Below are 21,438 nucleotides of genomic sequence, written 5' to 3' on the forward strand. Positions count from 1 at the left end.
CAATGCTTTTTCCTCGATGAAACCTGCAGCTGTAAGTGGACCTGCTATTACACTGGTAATTAAGCCACTCCCTAGGCCAGTGGATACACATTCAAGCTGCCAAAATATGGTACAACAGGTGCCTTCCTCAGTGGGGCCCTGATGGCCTGACTCCCCTGTTCCCCTTGATACTGTGTTCCAATTCCCACAGATTTGCATGGAAGTTGGAGTGGGGGCTACCTGTTGCCATCACCGAGGGGCCGGCAGTGGCTTTGGGACCTTACCCTTCCAGTTTCAACCACACCCATCCAGCAGCAGCTCACCCCAGCAGCAGCTCACCCCAGCAAGCAGCTCACCAAATAGCCGTATGGCGACCAAAGAGATGGTTTCCCGGGGCACTCACTGGAGACAAAGCAACCACAGCCATCCAAGTGCTGCCATCCTCAGTTTATTATGCTGACCAGCCCTGGGAGGACTGAAGGAAATCCTCTGAGTGACCAAAGGACACCTGCCAGTCCCTGTCCTCCCCTGCCCGCTGAGGCCCAGCTCTGCTTGGATGCCTGCCCTCCTCCACGGGCTCTAAGGGTGCCTCCTAGCTGGTCTACACCAATCCCAGTAGTCTCCTGTGATGCTGTTCTGGCCAATGAGATGAAACAGAAAGTCTGTTGTGGGGTTTCTGGGAACAGTTTTCATGATTAAGAAAAAAAAAAACATCGTAGAGACACAGGACAATGTAATTCCTCTTTTGATTTCCTTTTGTTCCACTGAACAGGCACTGCTTGTGGATGTGATGGCAGGAGCAGAGGCAGCAATCATGAGCGTGAGAGGACAGCTGGCCCAGGCCAAGTCAACAGGCTGGAAATGGCACAGCAGAAAGAAGAAATGAATCCAGAACCTCAATGAAGTTCTGAGTTGCCAAAAAAACCAACCCTGGAACCATCCCAGCTGTAGAATTTCTCCTTCTAGCAAATGATACATCCATTCACTGTTGAAGGCATTTCCAGTCAAGTCTTCTGTTACCTGCAGCTTGAAGCATTCTAACCAAAGAGAGCCCACTCCTAGATTCTTCCTGGATCTGGTTTGTAAGAATTACTCAGACTTAATGACTTTGATCCGTGAAATGATGGAGAAACACCTTTCCTGGGCTAAAAAGGGAAGAGGTACCAGCTCTCCCCTTCTGTCCCAAACCCAATGGCTTTAGCCCAAAGGGCAGAGGAAAAAGTGCAGAGCAGACGAAGCCCAGGAGCTTGAGCACTGGATGTGCTGCATTTAAATTCCAAGTGCCACCTATCTATTCACAGGGGCAAACCCCAACCCACATGAGATGTTGGTTACTTTATGGTTGCTTAGCAACCAGTGATCACCCTTCTCCTGTACTGCAGTGCCCAGCTTTACTTTTGGGGGGCCTCCTCTACTCGATTCTCAGCACAGTTAGCTCAGAGAGGTCTGACTTCTTCCTACCTGATCAGGACACCCCATCCCTCTGGAAACAGTGGATGGTTCAGAACTAGGCACACGACCTGAGCCAGTCCAATGAGACTCCCCCTCAGTCCTTGCAGGGCAGTCTGCGAAGGGTGAAGCCAAGACAGCGAGAGGCAGAGCCAAGAGCGGGAGAATGGCTCAGGCTTAAAAGCACAGCTGGATCTCGGCTTTTCAATTCCACAAGCCAGTGAATTTCTCTCTTTCTTTTCATTATCCAGCGTAGCTTGGTCTTCTGCCCTACCTATCCAAAGGAATCTTAAGTAAGGCAGTTCCCCCACGAGGGACACTGACCCAGACGCTGGGAATTGGATTCAGCTTGCACCCCTCTCCAGACCATGCGTTGAGATCGAGGTGCATTTCTTATGTATAACACGGTAGATTGTAGTAGTGATAATACGGTTTCCCATAAAATTCATTGTTTCCTTTTGGTGATGGAGCCCCTCTTTCTTCCAGGGAGCTGCACCATGTAGTAGAGATGAGGTTCAATGAATCTTCCCTCCCACACACACCCAAAGAGTCCAAGATCACGGCCTGTCCAACTGGAACTAATCCATTCAGAGCGGCTGGTTTAGGGGCGAGCCCATGACCCAAACTGGGCCATTCATACTGCTTCATGGGACTTTTGCTGAAACGCATGGAGGAGAGGGTCTTTCTTAAAAGGATGCTCTCAGCTTGGCATTGCTGGGGCCATGTTTGCCAAACCGGGGGAGGCCTTGAAGAGAAGGACGCAGCACAGAGGAAAGCGGGGCACAAATGTGCATCCTCGTTTTCCAGAGCCAGCCTCTGCCAAAGCGTCACCCTTTATACTCCCAGATGCAGGAATCTTGTTTAGTGTAAGCCAATTTGAGTTGGATTTTTGTCACTTCCTATCAAGACTCCTAATGAATGCATTCAATAACAAATGCAGCAACACCAGCAAAGATCAGCACTTGTGAGTGTCCCCGTGGTAGATACTGTGATAGGCTTTTCTCATGAATAATCTCTAATTACCCATTAAGGACACAACTCCCACCTTACAGATAAGGAACTGATGTTCAGAAAAGTGTCCTAACACATCCAAGGCTATCTACAAGGTAGCCACTAGCCTTTGTGAGAATCAGGAAAAGTGTCCCCTGTCAGAGGAGGCCTCCGAGGGGCACATGGTTAGGTGGATGGGATCTCAAGGTCTCTATGCACATTGGAGAGAGAAGAGAGCCCTTCCCTGAGCCAGACACAGACCCATGCCAGGGTGCATGGCCTAGGAGTTCGGTGTGGGCTGAGTGGCAGCCCCCCAACCCCAGGCAACCAGGCACCTTGGTGCAGGTCACACTCATGCACCTGAAGGACGCCCCAGCTGCCCAGACCCAAATGACCTCACTCATATGTTGTACAACCAAGCCTGGAATTTCAGTCCTCCTCATCAGTTCCGGTCCAGACAGAGAAACACAACCTGTAACAGGATGTAAATATATTAAAAGATGCATTGCAAGGAATTGGCTTATGGGATTCTGGGAGCTTGGAGGCAAGTCCGAAGTCTGAAAAGGAAGCTGGAAATTCCCAGGCAGGAGGTGACGCTGCGGTCTGGGGGCAACAGTTCATCCTCCTCCAAAATCCTAGTTCTGCTCTGAAGGCCTTTCAGCTCCCTGGATGAGGCCTGCCCACATCCTTGAGGATAATCTCCTGTACTGAAAGCCAACTCATTGTAGATGTTAATGGCATCCAAAGACCTTCCCAACAGCACCTAGGTTCATGTTTGATGGGTTTACTGGGGACTGTCACCGGCAGAGTTGATGCATAATGAATGCAGGTGGTCTCACCACTCAAATTCCTCTCCAGGAGTCTCCAGCCCTCATCTTCTGGTGTGGGGCCATGGCCTAGACTCGCCTGGCAGGGTCCTGGTTCACCCTGCCTGCCCCAGCGTAATTAGCAGCCCCCTTTACACTTTCAATAATGTCTCATTTGCATTCTGGAAGACAGCATAGAAATTCCTTAAAGACCTAGAGGCAGAAATATCATTTGACCCAGGAATCTCATGACTGGGTATACACCCAAAGGAACAGAAATAATTCCACCATAAAGGCATGCACGCAAATGCTCACTGCAGCACTAGTCACAGTAGCAAAGACATGGAATCAACCGAAGCACCCATCAATGACAGACTCGATAAAGAAAACGTGGTACATATACACCATGGAATACTATGCAGACATTGAAAGGAATGAGATCATGTCGTTTGCAAGGACATGGATGGAGCTGGAGGCCATTATCCTTAGCAAACTAATGCTAAGGATAATTGGGTGGAGGACACAATCCCACAAGGTGCTGTCCCTTGCACGGCCACGGTAGAGGGAATGAAGAGGCTCCTCTGCATTGGAGCCCTGGGACTCCTCCTGTTTCCCACGTCCCTCCTTGGTGCATAAATAGGTCAGCAGCCAGCTCCACACCTCCCAGCTCCAGAGACAGCAGGGCCGAGTGTGTGCGGCGTCAGAATAGGTCAGGAGCCAGCTCCACACCTCCCAGCTCCGGAGACGGCAGGGCCGAGTGTGTGCGGCGTCAGAATAGGTCAGGAGCCAGCTCCACACCTCCCAGCTCTGGAGACGGCAGGGCCGAGTGTGTGCGCCGTCAGAATAGGTCAGGAGCCAGCTCCACACCTCCCAGCTCCGGAGACGGCAGGGCCGAGTGTGTGCAGTGTCCGTGAAGAATAAGTCATTCACTGAATTATTGAAAAACACACACGGAACGCTGCCCTTGAACTGGGAACACGTGGAGCCTCCTGTTTGGTTCCTGCCTTTCTGCAGCTCACACTCTTAGGGGAAGCAGGTGGGCAGAACGGATGCAATGCCTCACACCCAGTGCCCTGCACAGGGAAGAGAGGGAAAGCCCGGGAAATTTCTAGCCAATTGCAAGATGCACGGATCCCAGCCCCAGTGAAACTTAGGATCCGAGGTGGTCACAGAGGGAAGCCACTCACTGCTGTCTTCACAAGCACAGCTGCAGGAGCTAAGGCTGCAACGCTGCCACCGCCATGCTGCTGTCTTGGGATCCACTAAGCGCACGTTAAGGCCGTGCTCCCAGGCTGAGCTCCGGAAGAAGAGCAACACACCATTTTTGCTTGACTCCACTAATGGGCAACCTTGAAACCGAAAGACTGGCTTTCCTTGACTTCTAGGCCAGAAGGCCCACTCCCGGGCCCGGGAGAGATGAACAGGCATCCTTGGCATAGGCCGCAGGCCCCACTGGGAAAGTGGGTTCTCTAACCCCATGAGGGCTGGGTTGAAAGTCGGGCCCCGCCATTGACTGGCTGTGTGCCCCAGAACCTCCGTTTCCTCCTCTCTGACGTGGGAAGACTATGGCACGAGCCCGGGAGAGGATTCGATGACGTGACACTTGGAGACCACTTGGCAAAAGGTCTCGCCCTATTTGGGCTTTCCAGGGGCACACATTGGGTAGCTTGAAACCACAGAAATCGATTCTCTCACAGCCCTGGAGGCCAGAAGTCCAAAACCAATGTATCTGCCAGGCTGTGCACCCACCAAAGGCTCCAGAGGAGGCTTCTTCTGCCTTTGCCAGCCCCTGGCGGCTCCCGGCATCCTTGGCTCACAGCCACGTCACTCCAGTTTCAGCGTGGCCTTCTCTCATATCTTAAATCTCCCTCTGTCTTTCTCTTACAACATCACCAGTCACTGGATTTCAAGTGCAGCCAGATAATTCAGGGTCATGTCCTCTCGAGATCCTTAACGTGATTACTTCTGCAGCGACATCATGTAGAGCTCTTTCCAAATAAGATCACAGCCGCAGGTTCCCAGGATCAGGACGTGAACACGTCTTTTGGGTGAACACCACTTAACTCACTAGCAGCACTCAGCAAGCGACTCTCAGAAACGGGGGCTCTGAGGACAGCGGCTGTTAGGATTCAGTTCTCTGCCTGTCTCTACCCTCCCTAATTCTAGGGAGAAACTTCATGTACTCTGCAAACCCTAGGGCTCCCTAAAGCTAGCTGAGGTCTCTCCTGCATAGAATTTCACAAGGCTTAAAAATAAAGCTGTACAAACGTGTAGATATGAAAAGTCGCGGAGAGGGTGCCAGCTTTTTGCTATTGGTGGTGGCGGTGTTTTACTTTTTCTCTCTTAGGGAAAACAGTAGGATGGAGTAGAAGAATGAGTTTTCTGGCTGGGCGCGGTGGCTCACGCCTGTAATCCCAGCACTTTGGGAGGCTGAAGGGGGTGGATCACAAGGTCAGTAGATCGAGACCATCCTAGCCAACATGGTGAAACCGTCTCTGCTAAAATACAAAAAATAAAAAATAAAAATAGCTGGGCGTGATGGCATACACCTGTAGTCCCAGCTACTCAGGAGGCTGAGGCAGGGGAATCGCTTGAACCCGGGAAGTGGAGGTTGCAGTAAGCCTAGATCGCACCACTGCACTCCAGCCTGGTGGCGGAGTAAGACTCTGTCTCAAAAAAAAAAAGAAGAATGAATTTTCCATCAAAATGGACAGACTTGGTCCATGGTCAAAATGGACAGCCAGCCCAGCTTTGCGTGGTGGTTCTCTAAGCAGAACCCAAGCCCTGCTGACGATGTTCTCTTCTGCCTCCGGGGTCCAAGCCACCATCCTGTCTCCTCTGAACCACTGTGGCTGTCTCCTAACTGTTTCTCTGCTTCACTCGTCCCCTGCCGCTGTATGTCCTTGACGCAGTAGCCAGAAGGGGCTGGGAAGACTGAAGTCAGAGCACCGCTCTCCTCTCTCTCCAGAACCTTCCATGGCTCCCCATTTCACTCAGAGTCAAAATCAAAAGGCCCGTAGATGCCATCATGGCCCGATTTCTTTCCCTCCCACTACCTCTCTGCACACCTCTTCTGTCACCTACCTTCTGATGCTGGCCCCGATGCCCTGCCTTCCAGCCACTGGCCCTCTTGTTCTTCCTCAAAAACCCCAGGTACAGTGGCACCTGAGGGCTGTGGCACTGGCAGACACCCCATTATCCCAGCAGGCACTTCCAGAAGTACCCTCAGCTCTCTGCACCCACTCCTGGTGTCTTTGCTCAATGGTCTCCTTCTCATAAAGGCCTTCCCTGCTCATCTTGCTGAAATCTGCAACCCCCTTTCCTAGCCCTCCAGATGGCACTGAGCTACTCACCTGCCCCGCATGCCACTCACCGTAGAACACGCTCTACCACGCACATGTGCAGACCCCTGCCCCTCGCCTCCTCCCACTGGAAGGCGAACTCCGGGAGGGTGGAGACGTCTGTCCGTCTATCCCCTGCTCTATTTTAACCGTCTGGCAAAGCAAGCACGCTCAGCGCAGTACTTATCAGGAGGCAGGGAGCAGAACAAGTGTTCTGGGACTGAATTCCTGGTGGAGGAGGAACAGAAAATAAACACGTAAGCAGACAAGTAAGACAATCGACGGGTGGAAAAAGTACAACAAACAAAATAAGAGTAAGGCTGCTCCAGGACAAGGAGCTGGGCAGGGGGCCCCTGAGTAGGAGGCAGCCTAGTGGACGCGTCAACCATGAGCAGCCATCGGTCAGCCACGAGGAGGCTGGGGACGCAGCCTCCTAATGTGTCAGCTCTGAAAGCTAACGACTGTGCCTGCGTGTGCGCACGACATGCATGAGCCGGAAATGCAGCTCCGTAATTAGATTACATATGTCTGTGTGTATATATATGTGTGTATGTATATGTATGTCTGTGTGTATAATACACACACACGTGTACATATATAACCTATATATAGGTTGTATATGTGTACAGTATACACATAATGTGAATATATGTGTATTATATATACACACACACATATATGTACACATATATAATCTATATATCAGAGAGACTGACCTGCCAGCAGATGGACAGACATTTGTCAGAGGGGACAGAGTGGACATTTGTCAGAGGGGAGAAAGTGCCTTTATTCCTAAAGTTGGTTTCTCAGCTGCCAGGGCAGTGGCCAAGCCCTTCCCCAATCTCACCTTATGAAACAAGGGTGACAGGCATTCAGGGATAGCAAACCCATCTTTCCTATCCTATTTTGGGCCCTAGAGAAAAGTGTAATTGTGCATTTAAATTGTCGTTTGGGATAAGGGGAGCAGAGCACACAGCTATTGGAACCACAGTTTCTCTTCACGCTATCACATGAGGCTGGAACCGGAACTATATCCGGGAGACTGCGGAAAGTGGGAACGGAGTTTCAGATCCATGCGGGAAGAACAGGGAAAGGCTCCCGAAGGGCTCCGGGTGGCGTCTGCTGCTGAGTCAGCAAAGGACTTGTCCTGGACACAGGGGCTGTGGGAGCTGAGCACGGGACTTCAGGTCCTGCTTCACCTCCTTCTCACAAGGAAGAAGCTGTCCACTGCTCACTCCTGGTTAAATTCAAGGAAGAAGGGACACACAAGTGTAGCAGCCCTACAGAAAAGAGAAAGACTTGTAAGTGATGCTATTAGTAAACCATCTTGCCTTGCAGCCTGTGAAGACAAATGAATTCAACAAAGAAAAGTCAACTAACCAGAAAGTTTACAGACCAGTGAATCCCAAAGGGCTAGCATTATGTGCCCGACTGGGTTCTCAGAGCTTACTGAGTTATCTCACTTAATCCCTACCCCAAATCTGATAAAGTAGGTGTCATTGTTCCCATTTTACAGCAGAGGAAACAGAGTCTCAGAGAGGTTAAGTAACTTGCCTGGGGTCACACAGCTGAGGACATGGCTAAACGAACACACATTAATACCTCCCACATTGCTTCTTCCACCATTTCCTCCCTGTTTTTGGCTCTGAAGGATCCCTTCAGACACCATCACGGGGAATATCAACATGATAGGAAAGTGGCAGCCTCGCCCCAGGCTAGGAGTCCCTGAGCAAAGCCATCGGCCATGACTTGATCGTCACCTGGCTACGGACAGGAGAGCAGAATGGGGCCCCATTCTCAAAGTCAGGCTCCACCACAAGTACCGACTGTGCCTGCATCTCCGTGGAGAGCAGGAGGCCAGGCGTAGGTGCCTGAGCCCCTGGGGGAGTGGACTGCTGTTGGTTCCAACCCCAGTAGCCCCGTGGCCTGGGTCTAGCGACTCGGACTCCCCAGCCCCGGTTCCTCATCTCTGAAATGGAAACGTTCTCTGGACCGGCTTCCCAGGGTACCTGTGAGCAGGCAGTGAGCTGCTTCCTATCAAGGCTTAAGGCAGCACCTGTCGAATGCTCTGTCAGCCTTGGCTCTTGTTAGCCTTTTCATTATTTGCTTGTTCTGATTCTCAGCTTGTGTTACTGTGTGCCTGACACCGACATGTCCCCAAACTCCTCCCCACAAATGCCACATTCCAGTGCCTCTCCTTACTGTGTTCTCTCCTTCCGTTCCTATTGCATTTCAACAGCAATGACAGCTACTCATCACTGAGCACTTGTTTGGTGCTTGGTATTGCGATCAATGCTTCCGAGTGTGTTACGACATCATCCTCATCGTGCCTTGGGAAGTGGGAACTCTGCTGGTCCCATTTTACAGATGAGAAAACTGAGGCAAGGCTATTAGAAGTGGCATATCTGAGGTCACAGGGCTAGAAAGTGGAAGAGGGGGAATCAGACCCACGCATCTGGATGGTTTCCTGCCCTGCTCATCACTGTGGTGAGTGGCCGCAGACTCAGAGTCCACCTAAGGTGAAAAGCAGGAACAGGATTCCTTCTCATTTCTTTGTAAGGCAGAGCCAGGCTCGTGGGTGTCCCCGCTTTGTCCCTGAAGGGACAGCTTCTCTGTGTCATCTTTGCCTCCTCTGTCACCTATACAGGGGCCGCAGGCCTGTGACGAGCTGACCCACTCAGCTCCCAGAGCAGGCAAAAGAAAACGGTCCCAGGGTACAGGAGGGAACCTGAAAGAAAACAGATGGGAAGGTGAGTGAGTAATTAAATCAGCACATCCCAAACAGCTAAGGGAGGGGACAAGGAGCAAAGCAATTAAGGCCAAGTATGAAGTCTGAACTCACAGAATGGGCACGTGCTTCCGATAAACCCTCCACTCAAGCTGCTGGGAATACAAACACCAACCCAAACAACACACGCATATGCTCTTTTATGTCCTGTTTCTGGAATTCTGTGATGTCTCTTTTCTCATAGAATTCTTCCAGAAACAGCCCAGTACAGAATTACAGGTTGAAGCACTGTCAATAGGGGCTAGCTCTGCCCCAGGTTAAGGGTTAATTTGTTTGAGTTTCAGAACAGGCAGGAGAAGCTCTCCTGGATTTTAAACAGATAATGTCCTTATCATGTAAGAGCACTTAGATAGAAGGTTGGCTTTGTCTCTTTAAAATATATACATATATATATTATATATATATATATGATGATGTTTGTTGTTATTGTCGTTGCAGTTGTTGCAGAGATGAAAAAGAAATCTGTGTCTTTAAATGAGGAGGGGCTGCGTAAGGAGGCTTGGGCAGCAAAAAGGCTAATACACTGTGGAAGAGAAGGAGTTTAATCTAATTTAGTTGGAGGGTGTCTGTCTGCGGTGTTGTTTTTTGGAGTGTGGGAATAGAGGCGGGAAGCTGCCCCCTTGAATGGTCCCTCCTGAGCCAGGAGCAGTGGGGAGCCAGTCGACGCCAGCGATCCAAAGCCCGGCCTTGAAAGAGGATTAAATCAATGCTCTGATTTGCAATTCACACTAATGCACCCCGTGGAACCTTTGGTAATATTTCAAACCACATTTCAAGGGAAATGGCCATAAAATAGCTGCCTAAATTGCGCCGGAGCCACGTCGGACACCCCACTCACCCGCTTTAGGATGGGGGTGCTTTGGGGTTCATTTCTCACCTTCCCCACCCCTCCACATCTCACCACCAGTGTTTTTAGGCAGAATTAAAACTTCTGCGCCTGTTGAATTCGCTGCAACTTGCATGGCCTTTCTGGTGGAACAAAGTGTGTTTTCTTTGCTAAGTATCACTTCAGATCACTAAAGGTATTTTCCCTGGAGAAAAAGATGGGGGTACGCCACGGGCAGCATGCCTACTTGATCAGAAAACATAATTTTCTGTGCATGTTTTATATCTGATAAGCTTCTGCAGAAACTTGATACTAGATGAGGTCAGAGAAAATAAGGCCTATTCACATCAGACCTCTCTGCATGTGAAGCAATTATTGGTAAATAGATCAGTTTTCATTCTTATACTTGAAGGTAGAATTGGAAATGTCCCGGACTAAATACAAAGATTGACGACCCGAGAAGACGAGAGAAGAAACACAAGAATCACTTAACGTGGATCCTCACACTTGAATGTGTCAGGAGAGCTCATTCAAGCAGCAGTTACTGAAAAGGCATTACCACAGCCTGAACCACTTTCTAGCTCAACCCTCACCAGCACGATTTCTGTTTATGAGCTTCCTTCCGCTTCCACGAGTTTACTCTCGCAATCAGCTTGTAACATGCTAAGCTTATGGTTTAATTTATTTCTATTGCTGAAAGACTCAGTACTTTTTTATCTTAAAGAGATTATTTGGGTTTTCTCTAATCCCATTTCAGAAAACCTCGCACAGTGTTTATAATTTCCATTGACTATTACATAATGAGAAAAGATACAACTTTGATTTTTAGCAATATCCGTGTCAAAGTACTTTATACTTTTGACTTTGTGAGTTTAAATGGAATGAAACTGGGCCTCTCTTTCAAATCCCCTCCACCTCCAAAAAACATTTAGTTCTTGTTCAAAACACTGCCTGACTCCTGAAATATTCTCTTTCAAAAACCTCATACTTTCCCTGGTGAACGTTTGCAAGAACTTGAAGGTAGATAGTGTTTACTGATAGCTTTCTGATAGACAGATATTTTTAGGTGGTTGGGGGTAAAAACATATTCCTTGCCTCTGCACGTTATGTGAAATCATGTTTAATTATAAAGTTTCATTAAAAACCTTTGCTCAAAATTTTAGAAGCCTAATAAGATTTCCATTAATTTAAACATATCACTATTCCCACGACAGCTCCAAAGCTTTCTTTTCCCTCTTTCATCCATGGTTAAATATGTAAATAAAATGTCTAAAGTCATTCTTCAAAGAAGACAAAAGAAAAAAGAGCTGAGGGAAAGACAGCCATAAAATTCCTCCCAATTCTCCATAACATTTGCCAGAGGGGGGTCGGTTGCCAGCCAGGGCTGAGCAGCGGGGGACCCCGGCTGCTCCTTAGACTCACACATCTCAAATCCCACACACAGGAAAAAAATAAAATAAAATATCTTTTCAGCTGGGGCCATCAAAAGAGCCTTTTCATTTATTAGTTACAGACTTATCTTCCAGTTGCTGATTTCTCAGAACCCTCATTTCTCTATAATAAAGTCTATTTGTTGGTTTCCATCTCAGCTGGACAGGGTGAAGCACTTCTGCCTACATTTTTATAAAAAAAGAGAGAAAAAGGCAATCTGAAGTGGTTATAGCTAAAATAATGGGCCTGAACACGGCTGAATTAAAACAGCACAGAAAAGATCAATTAGGAGGCACTTTCTCAAATACTTCACACCCAGCTCCTGGCGTTTGGCTCTCGCCCTTGCACTAAATATTTCCAATAGCTGCTGAGGGAGAGACACTAAAAAGGAAAAGAAGGAAAATGGGGCCCAGAAAGGACCTTTGCAAGGAAAATTCTAGAAAAGCCAAGTGATTTCCGCTGAATCAATTTTAATTTAAAGGTTCTGAAAATTACTCACTAGACAAAACCAAAACAAAAAAACCCACTATCATAATAAAAATGACATTCTTTTAAAAATGAAATCATGCGATTTTTCACTTGGGAAATAACACAGTTGAAGGTGGTGTTCTAACTGCCCGGAGTTTCTACCTTCTTTTTCACTTTCTCCCTCACCCGACTTCCTCCAGCACCTCCCAGTGAGACCCAGGGCACCCAGGGACAGGGACTCGGGTGGGTGCCTGAACCTGCCTATTATTTCTGGGATTCTGGGCGCTCAAATATCTGTTGAGCGGATGAATGAATGAGTGGAAAGGTGAGATTTCCCCAAGTTTCTTACCGCTGTAAAAATTGTGGGGCTTGTTTTAATTAAAAGCCAATACTCTCCGAGGAAGTGGCCCACTTCTGCACGGCGTGCAGAAAGCTGGTCAGTGACGGGGGTTCCTGGCGGGCCCCCTCTCCTTCCCGGGCGCTTCCTAGGAAGACCTTGGCCCGTGCGCAGCGTCCCCACCGCGAGGGCCCGTGCAGCCGCCCCCCAAGCCGGGTGGAGCGCCGCCAGCCCGGGAAGCCCCAGCAAGGCCTCCGGTGATGTCCGCACACCCCACCCTGCTCCGTGGAGTTAACCTCAAACGGGCAGGGGGGAAGCGAGGCCGGTGGACGCGGGACTCGCTCCTCTGACCTCTCACCGCTCCCCAGACCCCCCGCCCCGGAGGTAGCGGGAGATTGCACACGCGATCCTGGGAGTTTCCGAACTTTGAAAGATCGTGACCCGGAGAGACCCTGGGAGGAGAAGGCCGCCCACCTCCTAGGGGTGCTGTTTATTTAAGGGTCAACCCAGGACGCTACGGGAAGCACCTGGCGCATCCTTGGGAACCGTGGGGCTTGGGGGGTGGGCGCCCACCGCGAACGCCCTGGGCGGGGAAAGGGAATGGGGAGGGGACGTCCTGTCCTAAGTGACCCCGTCACGGACCCGCCCCAATCCGAAGCGGGTGAGCTCAGAGGACCGGCCCAGGACGCTCCTTCTCCACTTTCCAGGAAAACCGAACGGCGTGCGCGCCTCCGCGTCCCCGCGGGAGCTGGAGGGTCCCCGGGCAGGCGCTAACGCGCTCCTCCCACGACCCATCCCATGACACCCATCCCACCCCACTCCGGGTCCTCCCACGGAGCTGCAGCCAAGGAGGGCCCTGGCCGGGCATATCACTCGCCAAATCACATAAATACCCCACGAGCGAATGACTTCCTATAATAAATAAACTCAGCCGCCGAGAAGGCATCTCCAGCCCTGCTGGCGCGAGGCCCCAGCTCTGCGGCTTTGGAGGGGGCGGGGGTCACCGCGGTACAAACCAAGCCCCCACTTCCCGCCGGGTGGGAGGCGGTGTTCAAAGTCCCGGGACGCTTCCCGCCCCTCCCCCTCCCCCTCCCCGCCTTCTTAGAGGAGACCTCGGAAGAGCGGCCCTAAAATCCGGATTCTCAGAGCCCCTCCCCCTCCCCTTAGCTCGTCTCTTTGAAATTTCAAAGCAAACCCCTCCTCGGAGCCGGGAGCCTGGAGCCCTGGGCTGCTAGCGGCTCCCCAGCCTCGGGAAGATGCGGGCAGGTTTACAAGCAAGGGGCCACTTTATGGCCCAGGCTATAAAACGCAAATCCCACCTCTCTTTGAAAGCGCCCTCCGCCCGGGACTCACCATAAAAGGAAGAGAAGATGCGCCCCGCGCCCCTCGCCGCGGACAACCCACCCCCTTCTCCCGCCAGTCCCCGAACTTCCCGTAACCTCGGCGTCCTCGGGGTTCCAGGGACCATCTCGGGGACCGCCAGGAAAGGGGCCGCCGGCGGAAAGGGCAGCGAGAGGCAAAGTTGGAGGCCAGGCAGAGAGAGGGCGAGGAGACGCGGGCGGGACTGCCGGAGAGGGTCGCGGCGCGCAGAGCTCCGCGCGCCAGGCGGGCTGTTCCGGGGCTGGCGGGCGACGCGGGCGGGACTCGGCGCTGCGCCCCCCGCGGGCTGGGCTGTGGGCGGGGGGGTTTCGGCCCCCGCGGGGCCCGGGAGCCCGCGGCGGGGCGGCGGGGAGGAGGGCTGCCCCGGGCCGCTGCGCTTTCTCATGCAAAGCAGTGGCGGGGCGGGGCGCGCGGCCCGGGGGCGGGGCCTGTCAGCGCTCTGCTTTTCTGCCCCCATTTGCCTTTTTGCGAGTCTTCTCATCCCGGGACGCAAACCTCGAAACAGCTGCCGGCTGGGCCCGGCCGAGGCCAGCGCAGGGAGGGAGAAGCCGCGCGGGCCGCGGGGGCGCCGCGAGCTGGCCCGGCCTCGGTGCGCCCGCGCCGCCCGCCCGCTCCAGACGCGCCACCTGGGCGCTCCAAGAAGAGGCCGAAGTTTGCCGCGGCCGTGAGTTGGAGCTCGCGCCGGGCCGCTGCGCCAGGAGCTCCGGGGGCTTCTCTCGCTTCCCGGTATTGTTTGCAAACTTTGCTGCTCTCCGCCGCGGCCCCCAACTAGGCGGACGCCGGGCGCGGAGAGCCGAGCCGGGGCGCTGTGCGCAGCGCTCGGGCCAGGCGGGGCGGGCATGGGCGGGGGCCCGAGCAGGGGTAGAGAGCGGGGGCCAGCAGCAGCCCGTGCCCGGGAGCGGCGGCGCTGAGGGGCGCGGAGCTCCCCGCGAGGACACGTCCGACGCCAGCATGCAGCGCCCGGGCCCCCGCCTGTGGCTGGTCCTGCAGGTGATGGGCTCGTGCGCCGCCATCAGCTCCATGGACATGGAGCGCCCGGGAGACGGCAAATGCCAGCCCATCGAGATCCCGATGTGCAAGGACATCGGCTACAACATGACTCGCATGCCCAACCTGATGGGCCACGAGAACCAGCGCGAGGCGGCCATCCAGCTGCACGAGTTCGCGCCGCTGGTGGAGTACGGCTGCCACGGCCACCTCCGCTTCTTCCTGTGCTCGCTGTACGCGCCGATGTGCACCGAGCAGGTCTCCACCCCTATCCCCGCCTGCCGGGTCATGTGCGAGCAGGCCCGGCTGAAGTGCTCCCCGATTATGGAGCAGTTCAACTTCAAGTGGCCCGACTCCCTGGACTGCCGGAAACTCCCCAACAAGAACGACCCCAACTACCTGTGCATGGAGGCGCCCAACAACGGCTCGGACGAACCCACCCGGGGCTCGGGCCTGTTCCCGCCGCTGTTCCGGCCGCAGCGGCCCCACAGCGCGCAGGAGCACCCGCTGAAGGACGGGGGGCCCGGGCGCGGCGGCTGCGACAACCCGGGCAAGTTCCACCACGTGGAGAAGAGCGCGTCGTGCGCGCCGCTCTGCACGCCCGGCGTGGACGTGTACTGGAGCCGCGAGGACAAGCGCTTCGCCGTGGTCTGGCTGGCCATCTGGGCGGTGCTGTGCTTCTTCTCCAGCGCCTTCACCGTGCTCACCTTCCTCATCGACCCGGCCCGCTTCCGCTACCCCGAGCGCCCTATCATCTTCCTCTCCATGTGCTACTGCGTCTACTCCGTGGGCTACCTCATCCGCCTTTTCGCCGGCGCCGAGAGCATCGCCTGCGACCGGGACAGCGGCCAGCTCTATGTCATCCAGGAGGGGCTGGAGAGCACTGGCTGCACGCTGGTCTTCCTGGTCCTCTACTACTTCGGCATGGCCAGCTCGCTGTGGTGGGTGGTCCTCACCCTCACCTGGTTCCTGGCCGCCGGCAAGAAGTGGGGCCACGAGGCCATCGAAGCCAACAGCAGCTACTTCCACCTGGCAGCCTGGGCCATCCCGGCGGTGAAGACCATCCTGATCCTGGTCATGCGCAGGGTGGCGGGGGACGAGCTCACCGGGGTCTGCTACGTGGGCAGCATGGACGTCAACGCGCTCACCGGCTTCGTGCTCATCCCCCTGGCCTGCTACCTGGTCATCGGCACGTCCTTCATCCTCTCGGGCTTCGTGGCCCTGTTCCACATCCGGAGGGTGATGAAGACGGGTGGCGAGAACACGGACAAGCTGGAGAAGCTGATGGTGCGTATCGGGCTCTTCTCTGTGCTGTACACCGTGCCGGCCACCTGTGTGATCGCCTGCTACTTTTACGAACGCCTCAACATGGATTACTGGAAGATCCTGGCGGCGCAGCACAAGTGCAAAATGAACAACCAGACTAAAACGCTGGACTGCCTGATGGCCGCCTCCATCCCCGCCGTGGAGATCTTCATGGTGAAAATCTTCATGCTGCTGGTCGTGGGGATCACCAGCGGGATGTGGATTTGGACCTCCAAGACTCTGCAGTCCTGGCAGCAGGTGTGCAGCCGTAGGTTGAAGAAGAAGAGCCGGAGAAAACCGGCCAGCGTGATCACCAGCGGTGGGATTTACAAAAAAGCCCAGCACCCCCAGAAAACTCACCACGGGAAATATGAGATCCCTGCCCAGCCGCCCACCTGCGTGTGAACAGGGCTAGAGGGAAGGGCACAGGGGGGCCCGGAGCTAAGACGTGGTGTTTTTCTTTTTCTTCTTCTTCTTCTTTTTTTTTTTTTTTCATAAAAGCAAAAGAGAAATACATAAAAAAGTGTTTACCCTGAAATTCAGGATGCTGTGATACACTGAAAGGAAAAATGTACTTAAAGGATTTTGTTTTGTTTTGTTTTGTTTCCAGCAAAGGGAAGCGCCCCCAGTGAAGTAGCCTCTTGTGTAACTAATTTGTGGTAAAGTTGTTGATTCAGCCCTCAGAAGAAAACTTTTGTTTAGAGCCCTCCGTAAATATACATCTGTGTATTTGAGTTGGCTTTGCTACCCATTTACAAATAAGAGGACGGATAACTGCTTTGCAAATGCAAGAGCCTCCCCTGGGTTAACAAATGAGCCATGCTCAGGGCCGACCCCCAGGAAGGCCACAGTGCTGGGCGGTACCCTGCAGAGGAAAGATGGGACCTGGGGCCCCTCCCGCCCCAGTGGACTTGGAGTCGCTTAAAATAGACTCTGGCCTTCACCAGTAGTCTCTCTGCAAGACAGAAACCTCCATCAAACCTCACATTTGTGAATTCAAATGATGTGCAATACATTTTTTTTTTCTCTTTCCTTGAAAATAAAAAGAGAAACAAGTATTTTCCTGTATATAAAGACAACAAAAGAAATCTCCTAACAAAAGAACTAAGAGGCCTGGCCCTCAGAAACCCTTCAGTGCTACATTTTGTGGCTTTTTAATGGAAACCAAGCCAACGTTATAGACATTTGGACTCTGATTTGTGGAAAGGAGGGGGGAAGAGGGAGAAGGATCACTCAAAAGTTACCCAAAGGGCTTATTGACTCTTTCTATTGTTAAACAAATGATTTCCATGAACAGATCAGCAAGCACTAGGCTGGCAGAGACAAACTTTGTCAGTGTATTCTCTTCACAGTGCCAACAAAGAGTGCTTTCTGCTTGTATGTATTTGTAATATATGATATTTTTCATGCTCCACTATTTTATTAAAAATAAAATATGTTCTTTAGTTTGCTGCTAGTCCCTGGTTCATGGTGAGGTTTCCCTTCTCTGTGTGTGGGGAGAATACAGGACACTCTCTCCCTTTGCTTTTTAAGCAAATTCTGGGGGTGTGCTTCTAGCCAGAGAGTACTGGTTAGTTATCTATATAAGATTGCAGATCAGAGGATTCCAAGATTGGAAGAATGATTCACTTGTGAGTTTCAGAGGAAATGCAGGCAGGCAATGTGTGAAGTTGGAAGTCGTTTCTGTGACTGTTGGTAGCTGGACGTGAGGGCTTAGTTGTAGACACACGTCACCAAGGAGAGCCTCACCACTAAACATGGACCCACTCATGAGCCTGGATTAGCCTGTTTTAATATATTCAGAGAGTAGAGCCAACCAATTAGGAGAATTAAATCATTTGTATTCAATTGACCTGCTAGCCAGCCTCAAATGGTACCTAGACAGAGCTGTATACATCAGCTCGAAGTGTGCTGGCTTTGCAGTGACTCTGAACCATGAAGATATTTACAAAACAGATTATAGACCTGGACGGGATAAAATACCTGCTCAGGGTGGTGAATCCTTAAGAGGAAGTTAAGCAGCTTTGGAACTTCATGGTACTTGGTTCTTCTCCAGGGTTTGCTGTTAGAACTGGGTAGCTGTAAAGAACTGGCCCAGGTCTGCTGGTCAAAGGCACAGCTACACTCAAGTTCCAGCCAGAAGGAAGCAAGGGCACAGTACAGTCCTACTGTGGTGAGGACTCTATTAATATAAAGCAAGCCAAGCTGCCCCTGGGGCATGCTTTTGTCCAGCTCCAAGTTAAACAAGGAACTCTGGAGAACTTGGAGCATGGATGACACGCTTACCAACAATGAGGAGAGCCTGGAGCCAGTGCAGTCTGTTTTCTGAAGAGGGTGTTCAGAAATTCAACCTGGTAAACATAAGATCACCCATCAACACTAGGGCTGGAAACAGACTTACACTGGTTTTGGGGGGCTACTGCACATGGCTGTGAATATTTGCAGGGCACAGGAGCAGGCAGATTGGTGGTTTGGGAAACACCAGCTAGGTAGGCAAAGTAAATGAATGCAAAATTCCAAAGAGCTTTCAGTGCACTAAAAAAGAACGTGGAAAAGCTTTAGAAATGGCCCCAAATACAAATTTCTTTGTTGATTGCTTTCACCTAGTCCCCCAAAAGACTACATAGAAATATTGGTGTCTCTGTGCATGTATGCGTATAGCGTTTCCTTTTTGTCACTCTTAGGGAAAATAAAGTATTTGGAATAGAACTTTCAAAAAGTCCAGAAGGGTAATGCTGTCCGGATGCTGCTGCAAGCCACAAGGCTGGATATAACCCAGAGACATTTGGTTCTACAATACCTGGACTACAGCAGCTTCAGACCTGCCCATGCTCAGGTGTGTAGGCTTGAAAATGTGGTCCCAAGGAAAGACATATTCAACAACGTAACTAAGAGCCTTTGTTGTTATGTAGCCCTGAATGTGTCTCACTGTGGATCCATCCCAGAAATGACTGATCTTGCTTACGAATGTGAAGGGATTGTGACATGTGGTTGGGTTGGGTGCAGCTGGGTGAGTTTAACAGTGAGCAGTGCAAGTAGCAGCTGTAGAGCTTCCAAGCAAAACACTCCAAGGTCCTCTCTCTCTCTCTCTCTCTCTGCTAAGCTGAAATCTGACCCTGCCTCACATACAGACAGTGAGTTTTAGGAGAAGCATCAAGGCCTAAAAGTCAGAAAGCTGAAAAAAAAAAAAAAAAAAGAAAGAAAAGAAAGAAAATAGAAAAGAAAAGAAGGAAGGAAGGAGGGAGGGAGGGAGGGAGGGAGGGAGGGAGGGAGGGAGGGAGGGAGGGAAGGAAGGAAGGAAGGAAGGAAGGAAGGAAGGAAGGAAGGAAGGAAGGAAGGAAGGAAGGAAGGAAGGAAGGAAGGAAAGGGAAGGGAAGGGAAGGCAGGCAGGCAGGCAAATCACTAGTCCTTAGATTCTCTTTAGCTCAGTGCAGGGTTTCCAAAGGAATTATTGATAGCATTAATTTGGAGATTTCTCAGCATCTATGCCCCACGGCCTTAGTTTTGGAAAAATGGCAGCCTGTTTTGGATGGCAGTGGTGGAGTCATAGAAGCCCAGAGAAGGAGGTTGTCCAAGATCTACACCCATTCATCCCTCCCTTCCTTCCTCCAGCCTCCAGCCATTTACCACCCGCCGCATGCTAAGGCTGAGAAACAGGACTGGCACCTGGTCTGTGGTTCTGCGGTGGACGGGAGAGACTCGCGTGGCACATCATATATGTGCTTCTGTGAAGCGTCAGGGCAGGAGTCCTAAAAGTGGATGTATTTCCATGGGTCCTCTAAATGCATATACAAAGCGGAAGATGCAGCCTGTGTGAGGTCATAGCAGGGGGAAGCTGCGGGGTCACGTAGAAGGCAAGAGAAGTTATCAACAGAATCAAAAACTCCATCAGGACCCAGACTGGGTCTGGCTCGTGATCCCCTATGTCAGCCCACACCTTGCAGAGGGCTTTGGACGTAGTAAGAATAACTACAATAATAGCAATGGCTGTGATCATAGTAATTGTAGCAGCACAGCCCTGAGAGCACTTGCCCTGTGCTGAACAGGTTACTGGGACTATCTATCTCAGTGAATCCTCACAACGCATCAGGGAGGTACTGTCATCAGCCCGGCTTTACACGTGAAGACCCTGACACACAGAGGTTAAGTAAATTCCCAGGGTCACATGACAAGTAAGAGACCCAGAACGGGAACTGGGTGGTCTGATAACAGTTCTGGAACCCCCAATTCAGTAAGCAGTTGTTGAATAAATGAGTGAATGAAGGACAGCTGACCACTTTACATGCATTCATTCAATCCTCTGACAAACTTCGGTGGTACCGCTCTCATGTTCATAATATTACAGACGAGGAATTCGGAGCACAGAGAATTTGTGTCACTTACCCAAGGTCACACAGGCAGCAAGTAGAGAGTCTGGCATGCAAACCTGGGCTGTGGGGCTCCAGACCTGCACCTCTGACCACCAGGCTTTCCCACCTCTCTGGTTTCTCAGGACTTGACTAAATCATTTCATCTTCACAGCAGCACCGCTGCACCTTTATTCCAAGCAAAAGGGGAACAAGGTTGCATGGCAAAGAGTAAACGCCACTTGGCCAGTGTGGGGGAGCCCAAGGGAGGAGGCTGCAGCAACCTGCATTTTTGCAGCAGTCATGAGGGTGCTAGCAGTAGGGTTGGGGGGAAGCAGGTGGATGGAGAGGTCCTTAGAAGGTAGAACCAGGATTAGGTTTTATGTAGAGAGGGAATAAGAAGGAATGGTCAGGGAGGTTCACACCGTTTCTGACTTTGGTGGCAAGTAGGTCTCTCCAGGGACAGAGGAGGGAGAAGGGCAGACCTCAGGGCCAGGTGAACAAAGAGGAGGTTGCAAGGGGAGCTGTGACTGGGAGCAGTCCCTTAACCACCTGGGCTCCGGGTGCCCATTTTTACTATAAGAGGATTGGCAGAGGAGATTATGTAAATGACCTTATCCAACGTCAAAATACGTGATCCAGATAGTGCTAAGGGGGAATGCAGCAAGGGTCTTACAGGAGTGAGTTAGGAGGATCCATCCACTCCTGCCCATGATAACTCAGCCCCTAGATCGTTAACTTAACCCTTGGGCGACCCGAGCAAAATTAAAATCAACTCCAAGAGCTCATAGTTTTAAATTCTCCACTAGCATCTTTGGAGACGGTGCTTCAAGACAGAGAAACAGAAGAGAAAAATCAAGAAGTATTCTTGAGGCCATAGATATTATCCTACATTCTAGATTATTTTCTCAGAAGGAGGAGAAAGACATATAGAAAATGATAACAGATTGGAGTGCGGACCGGCATCTTACACTTAAAGGATGTGCAGACATAAACCTCATTTAA

General features: G+C 51.6%; 2 protein-coding genes across 3 annotated transcripts; one reads left to right on the plus strand and one right to left on the minus strand.

Moving 5' to 3' along the window:
- Positions 1–411: 411 nt before the first annotated feature.
- LOC106992509 (uncharacterized) lies at positions 412–14,636 on the minus strand. Of its 2 annotated transcripts, none has more exons than XM_077953234.1 (5): positions 13,769–14,636; positions 8,768–9,293; positions 7,413–7,845; positions 6,598–6,793; positions 412–834 (listed from the first exon to the last, which is right to left on the minus strand). In XM_077953234.1, the coding sequence occupies exons 1-2, from the start codon at positions 14,634–14,636 to the stop codon at positions 9,205–9,207; spliced, it is 957 nt and encodes a 318-aa protein (XP_077809360.1). In that variant the 3' UTR covers positions 412–834; positions 6,598–6,793; positions 7,413–7,845; positions 8,768–9,204. The 2 variants fall into 2 exon arrangements, with proteins under 2 accessions (XP_077809360.1, XP_077809361.1); XM_077953235.1 differs by lacking the exon at positions 412–834 and adding an exon at positions 2,894–5,722.
- Positions 14,637–14,746: 110 nt separating this feature from the next.
- On the plus strand, positions 14,747–17,543 carry FZD10 (frizzled class receptor 10). The gene has a single exon (XM_001109720.5). It carries the CDS (start codon positions 14,747–14,749, stop codon positions 16,490–16,492), a length of 1,746 nt encoding a protein of 581 aa, XP_001109720.2. The 3' UTR covers positions 16,493–17,543.
- The last annotated feature ends 3,895 nt before the right edge of the window (positions 17,544–21,438 follow it).

The sequence above is a fragment of the Macaca mulatta genome, chromosome 11, assembly GCF_049350105.2.
Source record: "Macaca mulatta isolate MMU2019108-1 chromosome 11, T2T-MMU8v2.0, whole genome shotgun sequence".
Lineage (NCBI taxonomy): Eukaryota > Metazoa > Chordata > Mammalia > Primates > Cercopithecidae > Macaca > Macaca mulatta.

Bases quoted from the DNA above. Each gene is read 5' to 3' on its own strand.
- FZD10 (XM_001109720.5), top strand. From the start codon at position 14,747: ATGCAGCGCCCGGGCCCCCGCCTGTGGCTGGTCCTGCAGGTGATGGGC.
- LOC106992509 (XM_077953234.1), bottom strand. From the start codon at position 14,636: ATGCCCGCCCCGCCTGGCCCGAGCGCTGCGCACAGCGCCCCGGCTCGG. The intron at 9,294-13,768 runs GTGAGTCCCGGG...GTTTTCTTTCAG, and splicing joins CATCTTCTCTTCCTTTTATG to GTTCCCTCCTGTACCCTGGG.